Below are 17608 nucleotides of genomic sequence, written 5' to 3'. Positions count from 1 at the left end.
TTTTTTTTTTTTTTTTTTAAATGGAGTCTCGCTCTGTCGCCCAGGCTGCAGTGCAGTGGTGCGATCTTGGCTCACTGCGGTCTCTGTCTCCTGGGTTCAAGTGATTCTCTTGCCTCAGCTTCCTGAGTAGCTGGGACTACAGGTGCGCACTACCATTCCCGGCTAATTGTTTGTATTTTAGTAGAGACGGGGTTTCACCACGTTGGACAGGCTGGTCTGGATCTCATTATCCGCCCACCTTGGCCTATCAAAGTGCTGAGATTGCAGGCATGAGCCACTGCGCCCGGCCTTTTTTTTTTTAAACTTTGCTAAGCCTCAGTTTCCTTATTTGAAAAGTGAAGATAATCTCTATTTTGCTGAGAGGATGAGGTGAGATGATATATATAGAGAGCACTTAGTACAGTTCCTGGAACATAGGAAGTGTTCAGTGACCATAAACCTTTGTTGTCATAATTAATTCTTTGCACCCACCATATGCTTTTCTTCTTTTTTGTCTTTGTACATGTTGTTCCTCTGCTGTGAATTCCCTTACTCCGCTTATCCTGGTGAGCGTCTGCTGATCCTTCAAGAACTGTCTCAATGTCCTCTACTCTGTGAGGCTTTCCCTGATCTTCCTAAGATTATTTGCCCTTACTTTTGTGTTCTGTTATATATTATGTTACTTCCTTTAATGCATGTAACACATTTTGTAGTCATGTTTTTACATGTTTGGCTTCCCAGGTAGGCTGAGCTCACTTTCAGGGCCATGTGTAAGCAGGTTTGTAGCCCTAACACATCGCACAATGTCTTGGCCCGTGGTGGATGTTCCATAAGTGATTACGTGGCGCGGTGACTCACGCCTGTAATCCCAGCACTTTGGGAGGCCAAGGTGGGCGGATCACCTGAGGTCAGGAGTTCGAGACTTGGCCAACATGGTGAAACCCCATCTCTATTAAAAATACAAAAATTAGTCAGGCGTGGTGGTAGGCCCCTGTAATCCCAGCTACTTGTGAGGCTGAGGCAGGAGCATCACTTGAACCTGGGAGGCAGAGGCTGCAGTGAGCAGAGATCGCGCCATTGCACCCCAGCCTGGGCGACTCCGTCTCAAAAAAAAAAGAAAAAAAAAGTGATTACTTAATGTCTGAATGGCCTTAACTTATATTGCCTGGTTCTGGATATGTTCTTTGGTGCAAGGTAGAATAAGCCCTTTAAATATGTGAATAGCAATAATAATAATGTATGTGTCTAACATTTATTGAGATCTTAGTATATTTTAAGCACTTTACATATATTGAATCATATAAGTCTCACAACACATTGTGATGGATATTGTTGTTACTCTCATTTAATAGATGAGAAAACTGAGACTGCCCAGCTAGTAAGAGGCAGAGCTGGGATTCAACGTCAAGAATGTTGCAAAGCCTTTGCTCATTACCACTGCGTAATCAACTTTAACATGTTCCACCTTCTCCCCATTGCCTTCTCCAGTCACTCTTTTCTGTGGTCCACCGTCTTTGTAATTGTTGGAGCAGGATGGAAGAAATAAATATACAGGGAACCCTCATGATGCCTATGAGTATATATGCTCTGTTAGGATGCAGATGTGCAAAACTCTAGCTATGCTGACAAAGTACAGAGCAAGGTAGCCACGATATTGAAGGACTGGGAAACAGTGATATGTATTGAATGGAAGGGAACTGGGAATACTTAGATTACTTTAGCTAGAGAATCCTAGGGTGTCCCCCGATGAACAGAAGGCAGACTTGAGGTATCAGGGAACATTTTTTAGAACCTGATTATTGGCTTACTATTAGACCTTCTAGTAGTTAAGAATTATCTATGGAATTGAAAATAGAATCTATAGTACTAGCTAAATTTGTGTAACATTTTCTGTATACAGGGACTGTGCTAGGCACTTTATAAGTGTTTCATTTTACTCTCAGGCTTTTTTATTTTTATTAAGATTGTTTGAATTATACACATGCAGTTGTTGCGGCTGAGAGAGGTGAAGCACCTTGCTAAGGCCATACAGCTGCTAAGTGAGGGAGCTGGAATTTGAATCCAGGTCTTCTGTCTCCAAAGCTGGTGCTTTGACCACTATGCTGTCTGTCACTTAAAGCACAGAGAGGAAAATTTTAGTATGGGAAGAACGATGGACCAGAACTACTGAGGGCCTTCCTAGCTCCTGAGATTCCTTGTGTGTGTGTGTGTGTGTGTGTGTGTGTGTGTTTTCAGATAGGGTTTCACTCTGTTGCCCAGGCTGGAGTATGGTGGTGCAATCATAGCTCACTGCAGCCTGAAACTCCTGGTCTCAAGTGATCCTCCTGCCTCTGCCTCCTACTTTACACTCTTTATGTAACTCTGTCTTCTTTTCCATCTGATCACATAGCTCCTGCCTCAGCCTTCTGAGTAGCTGGGACCACAGGTGCACGCCACCTTGCCTGGCTTTTTTTTTTTTTGGAGACAGGGTCTCACTGTATTGCTCAGGCTGGTCTTGAACTTCTAGGCTCAAGTGATCCTAGGCCTTGGTCCCCCGCAGTATTGGGATTACAGGTGTGAGCCATCACACCTGGCCTATTCCTTGGTTTTATATTAGCAGTTACAGCAGTAACTCAGCTCCGACAGCTTATGTAGGCTTATTTTAGGCTTCATTGGAAAATTCCAGAGGAGGAGACCTGGCCCTCAGAAGTTTATGGTTTAACTGGAGAGGTAAAACACATTTTCATGAAAAAAGTAATACTGGCTGGGCGTGGTGGTTCACGCCTGTAATCCCAGCACTTTGGGAGGCCAAGGCAGGCAGATCACCTGAGGTTGGGAGTTTGAGACCAGCCTTACCAACATGGAGAAACCCTGCCTCTACTAAAAAAATACAGAATTAGCCGGGCGTGGTGGCACATACTTGTAATCCCAGCTACTCAGGAGGCTGAGGCAGGAGAATTGCTTGAACCTGGGAGGTGGAGGTTGCAGTGAGCTGAGATCATGCCATTGTACTCCAGCCTGGACAACAAGAGTGAAACTCCTCCATCTGAAAAAGAAAGAAAGAGAAAGAGAGAGAGAGAGAGAGGAGAGAGAAGAGAGAAGAGAGAAAGAATAGAGAATAGAGAAGAGAGGAAAGAAGGAAAGAAGGAGGAAAGAAGGAAGGAAGGAGAAGAAAGAGAAAGAAAGAAAGAAAGAAGGAAGGAAGGAAGGAAAGAAAAAGAAAGAAAAAGAAAGAAAGAAAGAAAGAAAGAAAACAGTAATATTGAGAGTAATCTGTCTGGGAACACATGAAACTTATGAGCTCAGTGCTAAGGTGGTTCTGGGTTGACAGGTGAGGATAAGGTTGGCCGGGAAGGCTTCCTGGAGGAAATGCATGAGCCACTCCTTTTTTGCCTGATTCTGAGATTGCTAGGAGATGCATGAGTGCAGTTGGATGACCCCTCCCAGCTCTGTGGCTCACAGAAGGTCTCAGGCTAGGCAGCAAGTAGATCTCACTGGGTTTCATCTGAGCTGTTGGTAACTGCTATATAGTGAACAATGTTGAGGGTTCTGAGGCCATGTCTAGGGTGCCATAATTGACTAGTGATGTCCCTCACAGTTTTAGGCCTAGAGGAAAATATTAGGACATGTCCTATTTATTTGCCACGGCAGATCTAAGGGCTGCTTTTATTTATTTATTTGTTTATTTTGGACATGGAGTCTCGCTGTGTCTCTCAGGCTGGAGTGCAGTGGCGCGATCTCAGCTTGCTGCCAGCTCCACCTCCCGGGTTCACACCATTCTCCTGCCTCAGCCTCCCGAGTAGCTGGGACTACAGGTACCTGCCACCATGCCTGGCTCATTTTTTGTATTTTTAGTGGAGGCAGGGTTTCACCGTGGTCTTGATCTCCTAACCTCGTGATCTGCCTGCCTCGGCCTCCCAAAATGCTGGGATTATAGGCATGAGCCACTGCACCCGACCAAAGGGTTGCATTCTTATTTATTTATTTATTTATTTATTTTAGAGACAGGGTCTGTTCCGTCACCCAGGCTGGAGTGCAGTGGTGTTACAGCTCATTGTAGCCTTGAACTCCAGGACTCAAGGGATCCTCCCACCTGGGTCCCCCAAGTAGCTGGGACTACAGGTGTGTGTCACCATGCATGGCTGATATTTTTAATTTTTTTGTAGAGACAGGGTCTCACTGTGTTGATCCAGCTAGTCTCAAACTCCTGGCTTCAAGTGATCCTCCTGCCTTAGCCTCCTAAAGCCTGTTATTACACGTGTGAGCCATGGTGCCTGGCCCAAGGGCTACATTCTTAGACATCTCATCCTCTCTGTTACCACTGCAGCTCAGGTTACTATTGCCTCTTGCCTAGCCTAGCTCGTGGTTTTCTACCTTATCTCTGCGTCAGCCCTGATTTTCTTCTTTCCAATCTGGCCTCCGCTTTAGGTTGTACTCTTAGTAGCTTCTGGAGTAATTTTTCAAAATGTGTTATCTGGAAAAACCGTTTCCTGGCCTCCATTTCTCTCTCTTTTTTGAGACAGGGTCTTGCTCTGTCACTGAGGCTGGAGTGCAGTGGCATAATCAAGGCTCACTGCAGCCTTGACCACTTGGACTCAAGCGATCCACCCACCTCAGTCTCCCACGTAGCTGGGACTATAGGTATACACCACCACACCTGGCTAATTTAAAAAATTTTTTTGTACAGGGTAAGACAGGACCATCTTAAGTTGCTCAGGGTGGTCTTGAACTCCGGGCCTCAAGTGATCCTCCCTCCTTGGCCTCCCAAAGTGCTGAGATTACCGGCGTGAGCCACTGTGCCCAGCCCTAGTTCTCTTATGATAAAGGCCAAGTCTGCATGGCCTGGCTCCCACTGGCCTCCCCGGCATCATCTCCATCTGTGCTGCTTCTCGCCTAGTGTTGCCTTCCGCTGAAGGACTTTCTCATGCGTCTGTTAGAACACACTTTCCTTCTTTTCTTTGTCTAGTGAATACCTACTCATCCTTCAGTTCTCAGTGTAGGCATCATCTAAATCAGGCTTATTTCCTTCAGAGCATTTCCCTTGGTTCTAATTATACATTTCTCTGTGACTGATTGGTTTGTCTCCCTCCCTTCCCAGACTAGCTCAAGAGTAGCAGCAGCTGAATCTGGTTTTAATCACGATTGCATCTGTAGCGCCTAGAAATAAATGCACATGGTAGGTGCCCAATAAATATTCCTCGAATGACTAGATGATCTTTAGTAGCCATCCTGCTACTGCATACAGACAAATAGATAGGACTTCTCTTCCCATGTTCCTTTTTTCTTTAACTCATTGCCCTTTTGGACCTGTCCTTGCCCACATCTTTTCTAGAGCCAGAAAAGGTAAGGAAAGAAGGTAGAATACAACCCATCCATATTTTAATTTTTTTCTGGCAGAACATTTATCTGAATTTGGATGATCCATGAATTCAGATTTTCCAGAGTTTTCCTGATCTTTAAATAGTTAAATATATCACCGGGCATGGTGGCTCATGCCTGTAATTCCAGCACTTTGGGAGGCCAGGGCCGGTGGATCACCTGAGGTCAGGAGTTTGAGATGAGCCTGGCCAACATGGTGAAAACCCATCTCTACTAAAAATCCAATTAGCCGGGCATGGTGGTGGGCGCCTGTAATCCCAGCTACTCTGGAGGCTGAGGCAGGAGAATAGCTTGAACCCGGGAGATGGGTTGCAGTGAACCAAGAACACGCCACTGCACTCCAGCCTGGGTGACAGAGGGAGACTTCGTTTCAAAAAAAAGAAAAACAAAAGGTAAATATAGATAATTACGTATGTAGCAAATTAGTCTTTTTGCCATGCTGACAGAGACTACCTGTCCTGTCAGGTAGTCTGACAGGCATCTGAAGCTTGATGGGGAAAGCAGAACTGGTGAGACTTGAGGGAAGGGTCCAGGGCCTGTATTTAGTCAGAGTCACTGCTGGAAGAGGAGGAATGCTTGCCATGCTTGTGGTGTTTGTGCATCTTTTTATGAGCTTTCTTCATTTTCTTCTGCCTCTTCTTGTCCACCATCACTGCTGGTCCGACCGTGCCAGGAGCCAAGGGATTCGCAGGAGGGATTCCAGGGGCAGGCAGTGGGTACGGAGGAGGGTAGGGACCCGAGGGTTGGCATCCTGGATACCCTGGCTGTGGCACAGGATGAGGGGCCGCATGTCAGGGGAAAGCTGGATTGCCCTGGGGAGCTCCTGGGGGAGGAGGACAGGGGCCTGGGGGAAAGGGTGGATTGATAGGTGGTGGGTGGGCAGGATTGGAACCTCCAGGGCACCCAATGTTGAGGGGGATATGGATTTGGCCCTGGCTGTCCGGTGTTGGGATTCCACATGTTTAGGTGTGTCCTCCAGCCTTTCCATGGCCGCCTGGGCTTGATGCGGTCTCCCAGATCCTAACCTTTTTAATAGCTGGGCCTTTCTGCTTGAAGAGGGCCATTTCATCCTTGCTGCTCCAGGAGGAACAGTGGCAGCTTCTGAGGAAGTGGGGACTGGAGAGGTCCGGACTTGTGGCTCCAGACTCCTGTTGGTCACATCTGGTGTGGCCAACTGCTCTGCGGGTCAGGGAGGTGCTCTGAGCAGGACTGTGTGTGGCAGCAGTTTCCCAGGCAACCTGCTTCATCAGGCTGCAGCATGGGAGCTGCCATGGGGAGAGTTGGTGGGAACTGGGGTCCTGAGGTAGGTGGGAAGAGAGGAGCAATTCTAGAAGTGCAACGACTTGTCAGTTGAAGAATTTGGCACCGCCCCATCCCTGGAGCTAGAAACCTTGGGTTCTGTCTTAGCTTGGGCTGCCATAACACAATACCGTAGACTAGGGAGCTCAAACAACAGAAATCTCTTTTCTCATAGTTCTGGAAGCTAGAAGGCCCATATCAAGGTCTCTTCCGGGTTCCTGCCTTGCAGACAGCTGCCTTCTTGCTGTGTCCTCATATGGCAGAGAGAGAGCTCTAAGCCACTAGGCAGTGGGCCCCATCTGCCACCCTGGTTCCTGGTCCTTTCTCTCTCTCTTTTTAATCCTATCAGGCCATTTAACCTTAATGACCTCATTTAACCTTAATTACCTCCTAAAGATCCAGTCACATTGTGGATTAGGGCTTCAATATGTGAATTTTTCTTACTTTGAGAGGCTGAGGCGGGAGGATTGCTTGCACCCAGGAGTTCAAGACCAGCCTGGGCAACATAGTGAGACACCATCTCTGTTAAAAAAAAAAAAAAAAAAGGTACAATATATATGTATGTGAATTTTGGAGGGATGTAGCTCCTTTCCACTCTTTCCCTCATATCCTGGTCCTATTAAGCTTAACATCACCGGGTCCGTTCTGACTGTCCCTTCTTCATTCCCCTGCTGCTGCCCTAGTTAAAGCCCTCATCATCTTGCCCCTGGGCAGCAGCCTCCTCAGGTGGTTTTCCTGACACCAGTCTCTAATTTCTCCAATCCATCTGTGCCAGTCCTCCCAGAGTTCTTGTCCTCAAAAAAAGGCCACCCTGTGATACTTTGTTTCACCAGAGCCCTCAGTGCCTCCTCTCTGTAGTAGGACAGGGTGGAGGCTCTTTAGCATGGTCTGCGAGGCTCTGTGTGAGCAGCGGGTCACACACGCTGGTATCCGCACTCTGGAACACCTGTCTATACGAGATGCTCCCTCTGTCTAGAATGCCTTTCTCCACCATCAGAATTCTTGTCAGCCTTCCTTCCTTCCTTTATTTGGGGGAATTTTTTGCCCTTATCTTAGTACTCCCAGAACAGGAAGCTTTTTTCCCTTCTGCCTTCTGCTGCTCTTGAGGTCGTTCCCACCACTGGATTGTAAGCTTCCTGAGGGCATTTTGGTTATGAATCGAGACATCCAGACAGGAATATGTGTTGAGATGGGGGTGTGCCACGGAAGTGTGCTGGTGTATGGGTGTCTGTGTGCTGCTGGTTACTTTGGTGTCCCTAGGATTTTCTACTTGGTGGTTCTGTGTTGTCATTGTTTCTTCTATCTGGGGGAGGTACAAAGTCAAACTCTTGACAGAGCCAGGCTTGAAGATGTTTTGTGGTTCACCAAGTGTTCATCAAGCCTTTGGGAGACCTTTTCCAGGCGCAGAGCCTGTGAGCCTTGAGTTGCTGGTTTCACCCTCCACTATACCTGGCACTTGGGAAGGCCCTGGCCAAATTGCTATGCAGGGTCTGGTTTGATCCAGATGCTCCATGACCCAGCGCCATCGTTTCCCCTCTTAAGCTTGGTCACTGATTTTCTCTTTTGGTGGGGGTCTCTGGGATCTAGGTGTTTGAGCCCAGATGAGTCATGGCTGGACGACCCCTCCGCATAGGAGATCAGCTGGTTCTGGAAGAAGATTATGATGAGACCTACATTCCTAGTGAGCAAGGTAACAAGTCTGCGAAGAGGCCAGTGGTGTATTGTGTTTGTTTTTTGAGGACAGGGATTATGTCTGGTTTATTTTTGTTCTTTCAGTGCAAAGTATGGTACATGTACAGAGTTGCTTCGTGTATTTGGGTTAGGTCCGATGTGAGCCTACCTTGGCCTCTTGACTGTTTTTTTTTTCAGTTTCTTTCTGTTGCCCAGGCTGGAGTACAGTGGCATGATCTCAGCTCACTGCAACCCCCGTCTCCCAGGTTCAAGTGATTCTCTCACGTCAGCCTCCCGAGAAGCTGGGACTACAGGTGTGCACCACCACACCTGGCGAATTTTTGTACTTTTAGTAGAGATGGGTTTCACCATGTTGGACAAGCTGGTCTCTCGAACTCCTGACCTCAAGCGATCTGCCTGCCTCTGGCTCCTGAAGTGCTGGGATTACAGGCGTGAGCCACCATGCCCAGTTACTTGCCTGTTTTTGTAAATAAACCTTCATTGGAAAACAGTCACACTGGTTTATGTATTGTGTGTGGCTGCTTTTATGCTATAGCTGCAGAGATGTGTGGCTGTAAGAGAGGTATATGACCCACAAAGGCTAAAATAGTTACTATCCGGTTGTTTACAGAAAAATTTGCTGTCTCTGAGTTAGAGCAATGATTAGATTTAAATAGAAACATATTAGGGGATATCTAAATACAGTGTGTTCTGAGACCAGGGAAAACCCAATTTCCTAAACACAAACTTACAGCAGAGTTTTTTTAAACAAGAATAACATTATTAAGAACAATAACAACATAACTTATTATGTGCCAGCCTCTGTTTTAAGCACTTTACATGTATTACCTTATTACCTTTTTTTTTTTTTTTTTTTTTTTTGAGACAGAGTCTCACTCTGTCACCCAGGCTGGAGTGCAGTGCTGTGATCTTGGCTCACTGCAACCTCCCTTTCCCAGGTTTAAGCAAATCTCGTTCCTCAGCCTCCTGAGTAGCTAGAACTACAGGTGCCCGCCACCACACCTGGGGAACTGATTTTTGTATTTTCAGTAGAGAAGGGGTTTTACCATGTTGGTCAGGCTGGTCTCAAACTGACTTCAAGTGATCTTCCCACCTCTGCCTCTCAGAGTGCTGGGATTACAGGCGGGAGACATATGCCTGGCTCGTGTATTACCTTTTCAACCCTCACTGCAACTCTCTGAGTTAGGTACTATTATTGTCCCCATTTTACAGATGGGGAAACCAAGGCACAGAAAGATTAACTTCCTGTGGATATACAGTTCTATTCTAAGTGGTGTGGCTAGAACCATCTCCAGGTATTCAAACTCTAGGGCCTGCACTTTTTGTTTTGTTTTGTTTTTTTGAGATGGGAGTTTCACTCTGTTGCCCAGGCTGGAGGGCAGTGGCGGGATCTCTGCTCACTGCAACCTCCGCCTCCCAGGTTCAAGTGTTTCTCCTGCCTTAGCCTCCCCAGTAGCTGGGACTACAGATGCGTGCCACTGTGCCTAGGTAAATTTTTTTGTATTTTCAGTAGAGATGGGGTTTTGCCATATTGGCCAGGCTGGTCTCAAATTGACTTCAAGTAATCTGCCCATCTTGGCCTCCCAGAGTATTGGGATTACAGGCATGAACCACTTGTGCCTGGCCATAGGGCCTGCACTTTGAAGCACTAAGCAGTTTTTTGGAGTGAAAGTTTCTTTGAAATTCTGACGAGTTATGATCTGAGCATACAAAGTTTGCTTATAATTCAGGTGGTTCATGGACCTGAGAGCAGGGTGCACAATTCTTGCACCTCTAGGAATACATGGATCTCATGTTAAATATTGGACTGTGCTTATAGCATAGGGCATTTGTTTGTTTTCCATATTTTTGTTTATAGAGACAGTCTTACTCTGTCTCCCAGGCTGGTATGCAGTGGCTCCATCATAGCTCACTGCAGCCTTGAACTCGTGGGCTCAGGTGATCCTCCCATGTAGCTAGAACTACAGGTGTGTGCCATGTGTCTGGCTAATTAAAATAAATTTTTTTTATAGGGATAGGATCTCACTGTGTTGCCCAGGCTCATCTTGAACTCCTGTGTTCAAGTGATCCTCCTTTCTGGGCTTCCCAAAGTGCAGGGATTACAGACATAAGCCACTACGACTGGCCTCTTGCTTTCTTTCCTACTTTCTCTTTAGAGACAGAGTCTTGCTTTGTTGCTCAGGCTGGAGTACAGTGGCGTGAGCTCGGCTCACTACAACCTCCAGGTTCAAGTGGTTCTCCTGTCTCAGACTCCCGAGTAGCTGGGACTACAGGTGCATGCCACCACACCCAGCTAATGTTTGTATTTTTAGCAGAGACAGGGTTTCACCATGTTGGTCAGGCTGGTCTTGAACTCCTGACCTCAGGTGATCTACCCACCTCGACCTCCCAAATTGCTGGGATTACAGGTGTGAGTCACTGCACCCGGCCATGACTGGCATATTTCTTAAATTTGTATACATTTGGTTGCTGTTGTAAATGGAGTCAAAGGTTTTTCTAAGGATGTTTATAAAAACTTTCTTCTGCCCAGTCCAGGTGTAGGCATTCTAACCTCAAGCCACCATTTTCTTTTCCTGGGTTATCTCAGTAGCTTCCTAATCAATTAGCCTTACTGCTTATAAATCAGATCACGTCAGGGTTGTGCTTTTGGTACCCCCCACCCCCATAACTCAACATAACACCCTTGATGGGATTGCAGGGCTCTGTGACCTGGCTGTCTCTACCAGTCACATTGGAATTTTTTTTTTTTAGACCGAGTTTCACTCTGTCACTCAGACTGAAGTGCAGTGGCGTGAACTTGGCTTACTGAAGCCTTGACCCCCTCCCCTGGGCTCAAGTGATTCTCCCACCTCAGCCTCCCAAATAGCTGGGACTGCACAGGTGCATGCCATCAGGCCCAGCTAATTTTTGTTTTTTGTTGTTAGAGATGGGGTCTTGCTGTGTTGCCCAGGCTGGTCTTGAACTCCTGGGCTCAAGCAATCCACCCACTTCAGTCTCCCAACGTACTGGGATTACAGGTGTGCATCACCATGCCTGGCTATACTGGCTTTCTGACAGTCCCCAGAGCTACCGGTTGTCACAGATCCTTTGCACCTGTGCTGCTTCTGCCTGAATGCTCTTTCTCTAGTGCTCTGCATGGCTGGCTCCTTTCGCTTGTGCAGGTTTCAGTTAACTGTCAACATTGCTGAGAGGCATTCCTTGACCATCGTTTCTATTATTATTATTGTTATTATTTTGAGATGGAGTTTCACTCTTGTTGCCCAGGCTGGAGTGCAATAGCTTAATTCTTTGACTATCATTTCTAAAGGAATGCTCTTCCACCCTGACGTTCTCTAGCTCATACCTCATTTACTTCCTTCATTGCGTTTATCAGAAGTTTTAATTTTTGTATATTTAACTGTTTACTTCGTTGCTGGCTGTCTCTTCTACTAGAATGTAAGCTCCACAATGGCAGTGACTAGTTTTTTTCTTATTCATGGCTCCTAGTGACTGGTACATAGGAGACATTCAAACATATTTGTGAAAAATGAATAAATTAGTCTGGTCAGTCAAGTTCCAGGCAGTCCTTTGAAAAAATATTTTCTCTTTCCTAGTTCCCAGGTATGTCAGCCTCCAAATTCTCCACTGCGATGGCTTGTTGGTGATGCCCTTCTGGCCTGGGCTATTACCAGCTTAAGCATTGATGTCATTTGCCTATTTATTTAATCATTTCTGGGGGTTCTGGTGACATGTTCCAATGGTTATCTCATTTATCTTTTTTACTGTACATGAGATACCTCTTTTTTTTTTAACAGGATTTCACTCTTATCGCCCGGGCTGGAGTACAATGGCGGGATCTCAGCTCACTGCAACTACCGTCTCCTGGGCTCGAGCGATTCTCTTGCCTCAGCCTCCTGAGTAGCTGGGACTATAGGCACATGCCACCATGCCTGGCTAATTTTTGTATTTTTTATAAAGACGGGGTTTCTCCATGTTGCCCAAGCTGGTCTCAAAATCCAGAGCTCAAGTGATCTGCCCACCTTGGCCTCCCAAAGTGCTGGGATTACAGGCATGAACCACAGTGCCTGACTGAGATAGTGCTTAAGTCAGTACATATATCTCCACTGTCCTTCAGTTCTGTGGCAAAAGAGCTTTTCTAAATACTTGATTTCCAGAGTACAAAAAAGTTTTGTGTGTTTGTTTGAGATGAAGTCTTGCTTCGTCCCCCAAGCTGGAGTATAGCCTTGACCTCCTCAAGCTCATTGCTGGCTGTCTCTTCTACTAGAAAGTAAGCTCCCACCTCAGCTTCCTGGGTAGCTGCATCTATAGGCACATGCCAGCACGCCCAGCTAATTTTCGTATTTTTTGTAGAGACGGGTTCTCACCGTGTTGCCCAGGCTGGTCTTGATCTCCTGGACTCAGGCGATCCTCCCACCTTGGCTTCCCAAAGTGCTGGGATTACAGGCATGAGCCGCTGCACCCAGCCAGAACAAAAGTATTAGGGTCGTAATATATAGCAACATTGAAAAAGAGGCAACTCCCTTCATGGAAGAGAGGGTTCAGTGAGTGGGGGTTCAGCCTGCTTGAGTATCATCTACTTTCTCAACTCAGATAGCTCCCTGCCCCTAGGCAGAATCAGTCACTGCCTTCTCTCTGCACCCATAGCATACAGGACATGTCTTCATTACAGCATGTGTCACCTGGGTTGTACTCCATTTGTGTGTTTGTAATGTCCTCAAGGAGCACAGTCACTTGTAGTTGTTCAGTACATGTTTGTTGACTAAATGATGAGTGCTTTTGCACCAAGCTTTTGCAAATCTTGGGAGAGCTTACTACCTTCTGGTAAGGCTGTGCTCATCCTGGATGGTTCTGGCTATGGTTTTGGGCTTCTTGCCTCTGAGGCCCCCGCTGGAATGAAGTCTTGGTTTTATTTTATTTTTTACCTTTATTTATTTATTTTTTTTTTGAGACGAAGTGTTGCTTTCGTCACCCAGGCTGGAATGCAATGGCGTGAACTCGGCTCACTGCAACCCCCTCCTCCCAGGTTCAAGCAATTCTCCTGCCTCAGCCTCCAGAGTAGCTGGGATTACAGACACATGCCACCACACTGGGCTAATTTTTGTATTTTTAGTAGAGATGGGGTTTCACCATGTTGGCCAGGCTGGTCTCGAACTCTTGACCTTGTGATCCACCTGCCTCGGCCTCCCAACGTGCTGAGATTATAGGCATGAGCTACCGCGCCTGCCTATTTTTTGCGTTTTTAATGCTTGGCTTCAGATTATATCATTGTAGTGTAGAGATAGCATGCTTGGATTCAAGTGTACCATTTATAAATTGTAAGGAAACAATTATATGTTTATTGTTTATAATTTAAAGAATATGATTTTCTCATTGATGGAGAGAAAAGACAAAGTAGAAAAAGATTGAGAGTTTTTTTCTTCTTTTCATCTCTTTTACTTTCCCACCTCTGCCTCTCCTTTCAGAAATTCTTGAATATGCCCGGGAGATTGGTATTGATCCCATCAAGGAACCAGAACTGATGTGGCTGGCGCGGGAGGGCATTGTGGCCCCACTGCCTGGGGAGTGGAAACCATGGTAAGTCAGTAGGGGGTGTGGCCCAGTGACTTGGCCTAGCAGAGGCTGAGGGAAGCTAACACTGGAGATGAGTTTGGCCTGGCCTACTTTTCCAATCCTATCCTGTACAGTCAGGGACAATACTGTGCCACCCCTCTGCTATGCTGCCTGCTATTTCAGGCTTCAGTGTAGGCTGACTGGACAGTCCCTAGGATGGGGTTCAATGCTTATATCTAAGGCCACAGAAGCTACTGCCATGGATCCGGTCCTCTAGCACCAGCATCTGTTTAGGATGTGCTGAGGGGCTGTTGTTACTCCTGACAACTTTACCTCCTTAGCATGTCTAAAATGGATGCTGGTCTTGCCGGGCACAGTGGCCCACACCTGTGATCCCAGCACTTTGGGAGGCTGAGGTGGGTGAATTGCTTGAGGTCAGCAGTTTGAGACCAACCTGGCCAAGATGGTGAAACCCTGTCTCTACTAAAAATACAAAAAATTAGCTGGGTGTGGTGGCACACACCTGTAGTCCTAGCTACTCAGGAGGCTGAGGAGAATAACTTGAACCTGGGAGGCAGAGGTTGCAGTGAGCCGAGGTTGCGGCACAGCACTCCAGCCTGGGCGACAGAGCGAGACTGCATCTCAAAAAAAAAAAAACCAAAATAAATAAAACTACACTTAAAAAGATAAAATAAATAAAATAAAATGAGATGCTGGTGGTAAAGAGGTTTGCAGTGAGGCCATGCAGACCAGCAAAGGGTTTCTGTGTCCCTTGGGAACACCTGGCTCTGCCATATCTGAATTGATGTAACCTATTCATGAATAGGTTCCCATTCACGGATTCATTGGTATTTTCATTTTGGCTAGAGCTCTTTGGGTTGGAAGGAGCAGTGATTCACTCAGGTTGTCTCAGGGAGACAGAGGTTTACGGAGAGGAAAGACAGAGTGGCCAAGGTTGGGGAGCTAGAAGGAGCCATGTCACTGCTGCTATCTCCCTCCTTCTCCTGAGGACTGCAGGGCTCCCTGCTCATGGTGACACTGTTCTCTGTGTTCTCCGTGTCTACTGTGTCCTCCTGTCTTGCATTACTCTTCCTAATCACATGCATAGAGCTCTCTCCAGCTTGTCTCCCTAAAGTGAGTGCCATAAATTTATTTCCTACCTTAGACTGGGATTTCCCTATGCTTATCCCATACTGGTCCTCAGGTATCCTAGGGGTCCCCTTTTCTGCTGGTTTTGTGCAATTTTGTAGACAAGGCGTAATCATCCTATTCTTGTTCATACCATTCATTGTGTTGCCCATAGCTCAAAGTGATTACAGTTGTCGGCTTACTCTTAGCTGAAGGATCACAGTCCTTCTAGCTTTTCCTCCCGTGGCAGGCTCTTTGTTTTCTTGATCTTTTTTTTTTTTTTTTTGAGACGGAGTTTCGCTCTTGTCGCCCAGGCTGGAGTGCAATGGCATGATCTTGGCTCACTGCAACCTCCACCTCCTGGGTTCAAGCGATTCTCCTGCCTCAGCCTCCCGAGTAGCTGGGATTACAGGCATGCACCACCACACCTGGCTAATTTTGTATGTAGAGACGGGGTTTCTCCATGTTGGCGAGGTTGGTCTCAAACTCCTGACCTCAGGTGATCCACCGGCCTCGGCCTCCCAAAGTTCTGGGATTACAAGCATGAGCCACTGAGCCCAGCCTGTTCTCTTGATCTTTTTAGCCACCTTTCCTTTAACCTTCTCCCACCTCTATTGAAGTAAATTTGTCAGGACTTTACACAATGTTTGAGGTGCTAAGGACTTCTGGTCATGTTTGTAGGATAAGTTTATAGGAGTGGATTCTGTTTCCAGTACCTAACTTGATTGATGGAAGGAAACTGTCATTGGTTATGGGCCAGCTGCTTGCCAGCTTTTATGCCAGCTGCCTTTATATACCGGATAGTGGTGGCTAACACCCTTTTTTATCCTGTAAGGAGAGTGTGAATTTTTTCACTTTTTTTTCTTTTTGGAGACGGAGTCTTGCTCTGTCGCCCAGGCTGGACGACAGAGTAGGTCGCTATTGCAATAGCGACAGACGCTATTGCAATAGCGCAATCTCGGCTCACTGTGACCTCTGCCTCAGCCTCCTGAGTAGCTGGGATTACGTGCGTGTGCCACCACGCCTGGCTAATTTTTGTATTTTTAGTAGGGACGGGGTTTCACCATGTTGGTCAGGCTGGTCTTGAACTCTTGATCTTATGATCTGCCTGCCTTGGCCTCCCAAAGTGCTGGGATTACCGGTATGAGCCACCGCGCCCGGCCTATTTTTCACTTTTTAAAATAAATTGGCCAGGCGTGGTGGCTTACACCTATAATCCCAGCACTTTGGGAGGCCAAGTTTGGGGGATTGCTTGAGCTCAGGAGTTTGAGACCAGTCTGGGCAATCTGGCAAAACTCTGTCTCTATAGAAAATTCAAAAATTAAGTGGAGGTGGTGATATGCACCTTTAGTCCCAGCTACTTCGGAAGCTGAGTTAGGAGGATCGCTTTAGCCTGGGAGATTGAGGGTGCAGTGAGCCGAGATTGCATCACTGCACTTCAGCGTCGGGGAGAGAGAGAACCTGTCTCAAAAACAAATAAAATGAGTCATTAAAACGTAGGTATACATACATTTTACCCTTCTTCTTCTTTACCTGTCTTTTACCCTTCTTCTTTTCCTAAGGGTAATTACTATTAATTGGTAAATTCTCTCTAGATTCTTTTAATACACATGTATGCACCCCCTCCCCCACAATGGTTTAGTTTTAAACATAAGCACTTTATTATATACACTGTTCTTCTATGTCCGTTTGTGTAGGCCTACTCATTCTTGTATCAGCTGCATACTTTCCTGTGTAGAGATGTACCACAATTTTCAAAAATCTTAAATTTATTTGACTAGTCTTATATTGAAGGACATTTAGATATTTTCCTAATTGGCCATGAAGTGAGGCTGTTTCTGGATCCTCTGTTCTCTTCCACTGAGTTGTTTGTCTGTCTTCACACCAGTACCATTCTGTCTTGATTATATAGTTTTATGATAAATCTTGAAATCATTTAAGGTAAATCCTCCAACTTTGTTCTCCATTTTCAAAGTCACATTCTAGGTATTTTGTATTTCCATATGAATTTTAGAATAGCTTATCAGTTTCTGAGGCCAAGCACGGTGGCTCATGCTTGTAATCCCAGCCCTTTGGGAGGCCGAGGTGGGCAGATCACTTGAGGTCAGGAGTTCAAGACCCGTCTGACTAACATGGAGAAACCCCATCTCTACTAAAAATGCAAAATTAGCCGGGTGTGGTGGCACATGCCTGTAATCCCAGCTACTAGGGAGGCTGAGGCAGGAGAATCACTTGAACCCAGCAGGTGGAGGTTGCAGTGAGCCGAGATCATGCCTTTGCACTCCAGCTGGGCGACAAGAGCGAAACTCCGTCTCAAAAAAAAAAGACGAGCTTGTCAGTTTCCTATTAGGATTTTTATTTTTTATTTATTTTTATTTTTTTATTTTATTTTTTTTTTGTTGAGACGGAGTCTCGGAGTCTCGCTCTGTAGCCCAGGCTGGAGTGCAGTGGCCGGATCTCAGCTCACTGCAAGCTCCGCCTCCCGGGTTTACGCCATTCTCCTGCCTCAGCCTCTCGAGTAGCTGGGACTACAGGCGCCCGCCACCTCGCCCGGCTAGTTTTTTGTATTATTATTATTTTTTTTTTAGTAGAGACGGGGTTT

At 46.3% G+C, this 17608-nt stretch overlaps 1 protein-coding gene across 6 annotated transcripts in view; it reads left to right on the top strand.

Moving 5' to 3' along the window:
• Positions 1-17608, top strand: part of CEP164 (centrosomal protein 164) — an 88269-nt gene that overhangs the window by 4644 nt on the left and 66017 nt on the right. For all 6 annotated transcript variants that reach the window (XM_017883089.1, XM_017883091.1, XM_017883088.1 and 3 more), the window contains exons 2-3: positions 8224-8326; positions 13791-13902. In XM_017883089.1, the coding sequence (XP_017738578.1) occupies positions 8245-8326; positions 13791-13902 (194 nt within the window). In that variant the 5' untranslated portion in view covers positions 8224-8244. The remainder of the gene's footprint in view (positions 1-8223; positions 8327-13790; positions 13903-17608) is intronic.

Source organism: Rhinopithecus bieti, unplaced genomic scaffold, assembly GCF_001698545.2.
Source record: "Rhinopithecus bieti isolate Rb0 unplaced genomic scaffold, ASM169854v2 scaffold_11964, whole genome shotgun sequence".
Taxonomy (NCBI): Eukaryota; Metazoa; Chordata; class Mammalia; order Primates; family Cercopithecidae; genus Rhinopithecus; species Rhinopithecus bieti.
This window is presented reverse-complemented; position numbering and strand designations above follow the sequence as displayed.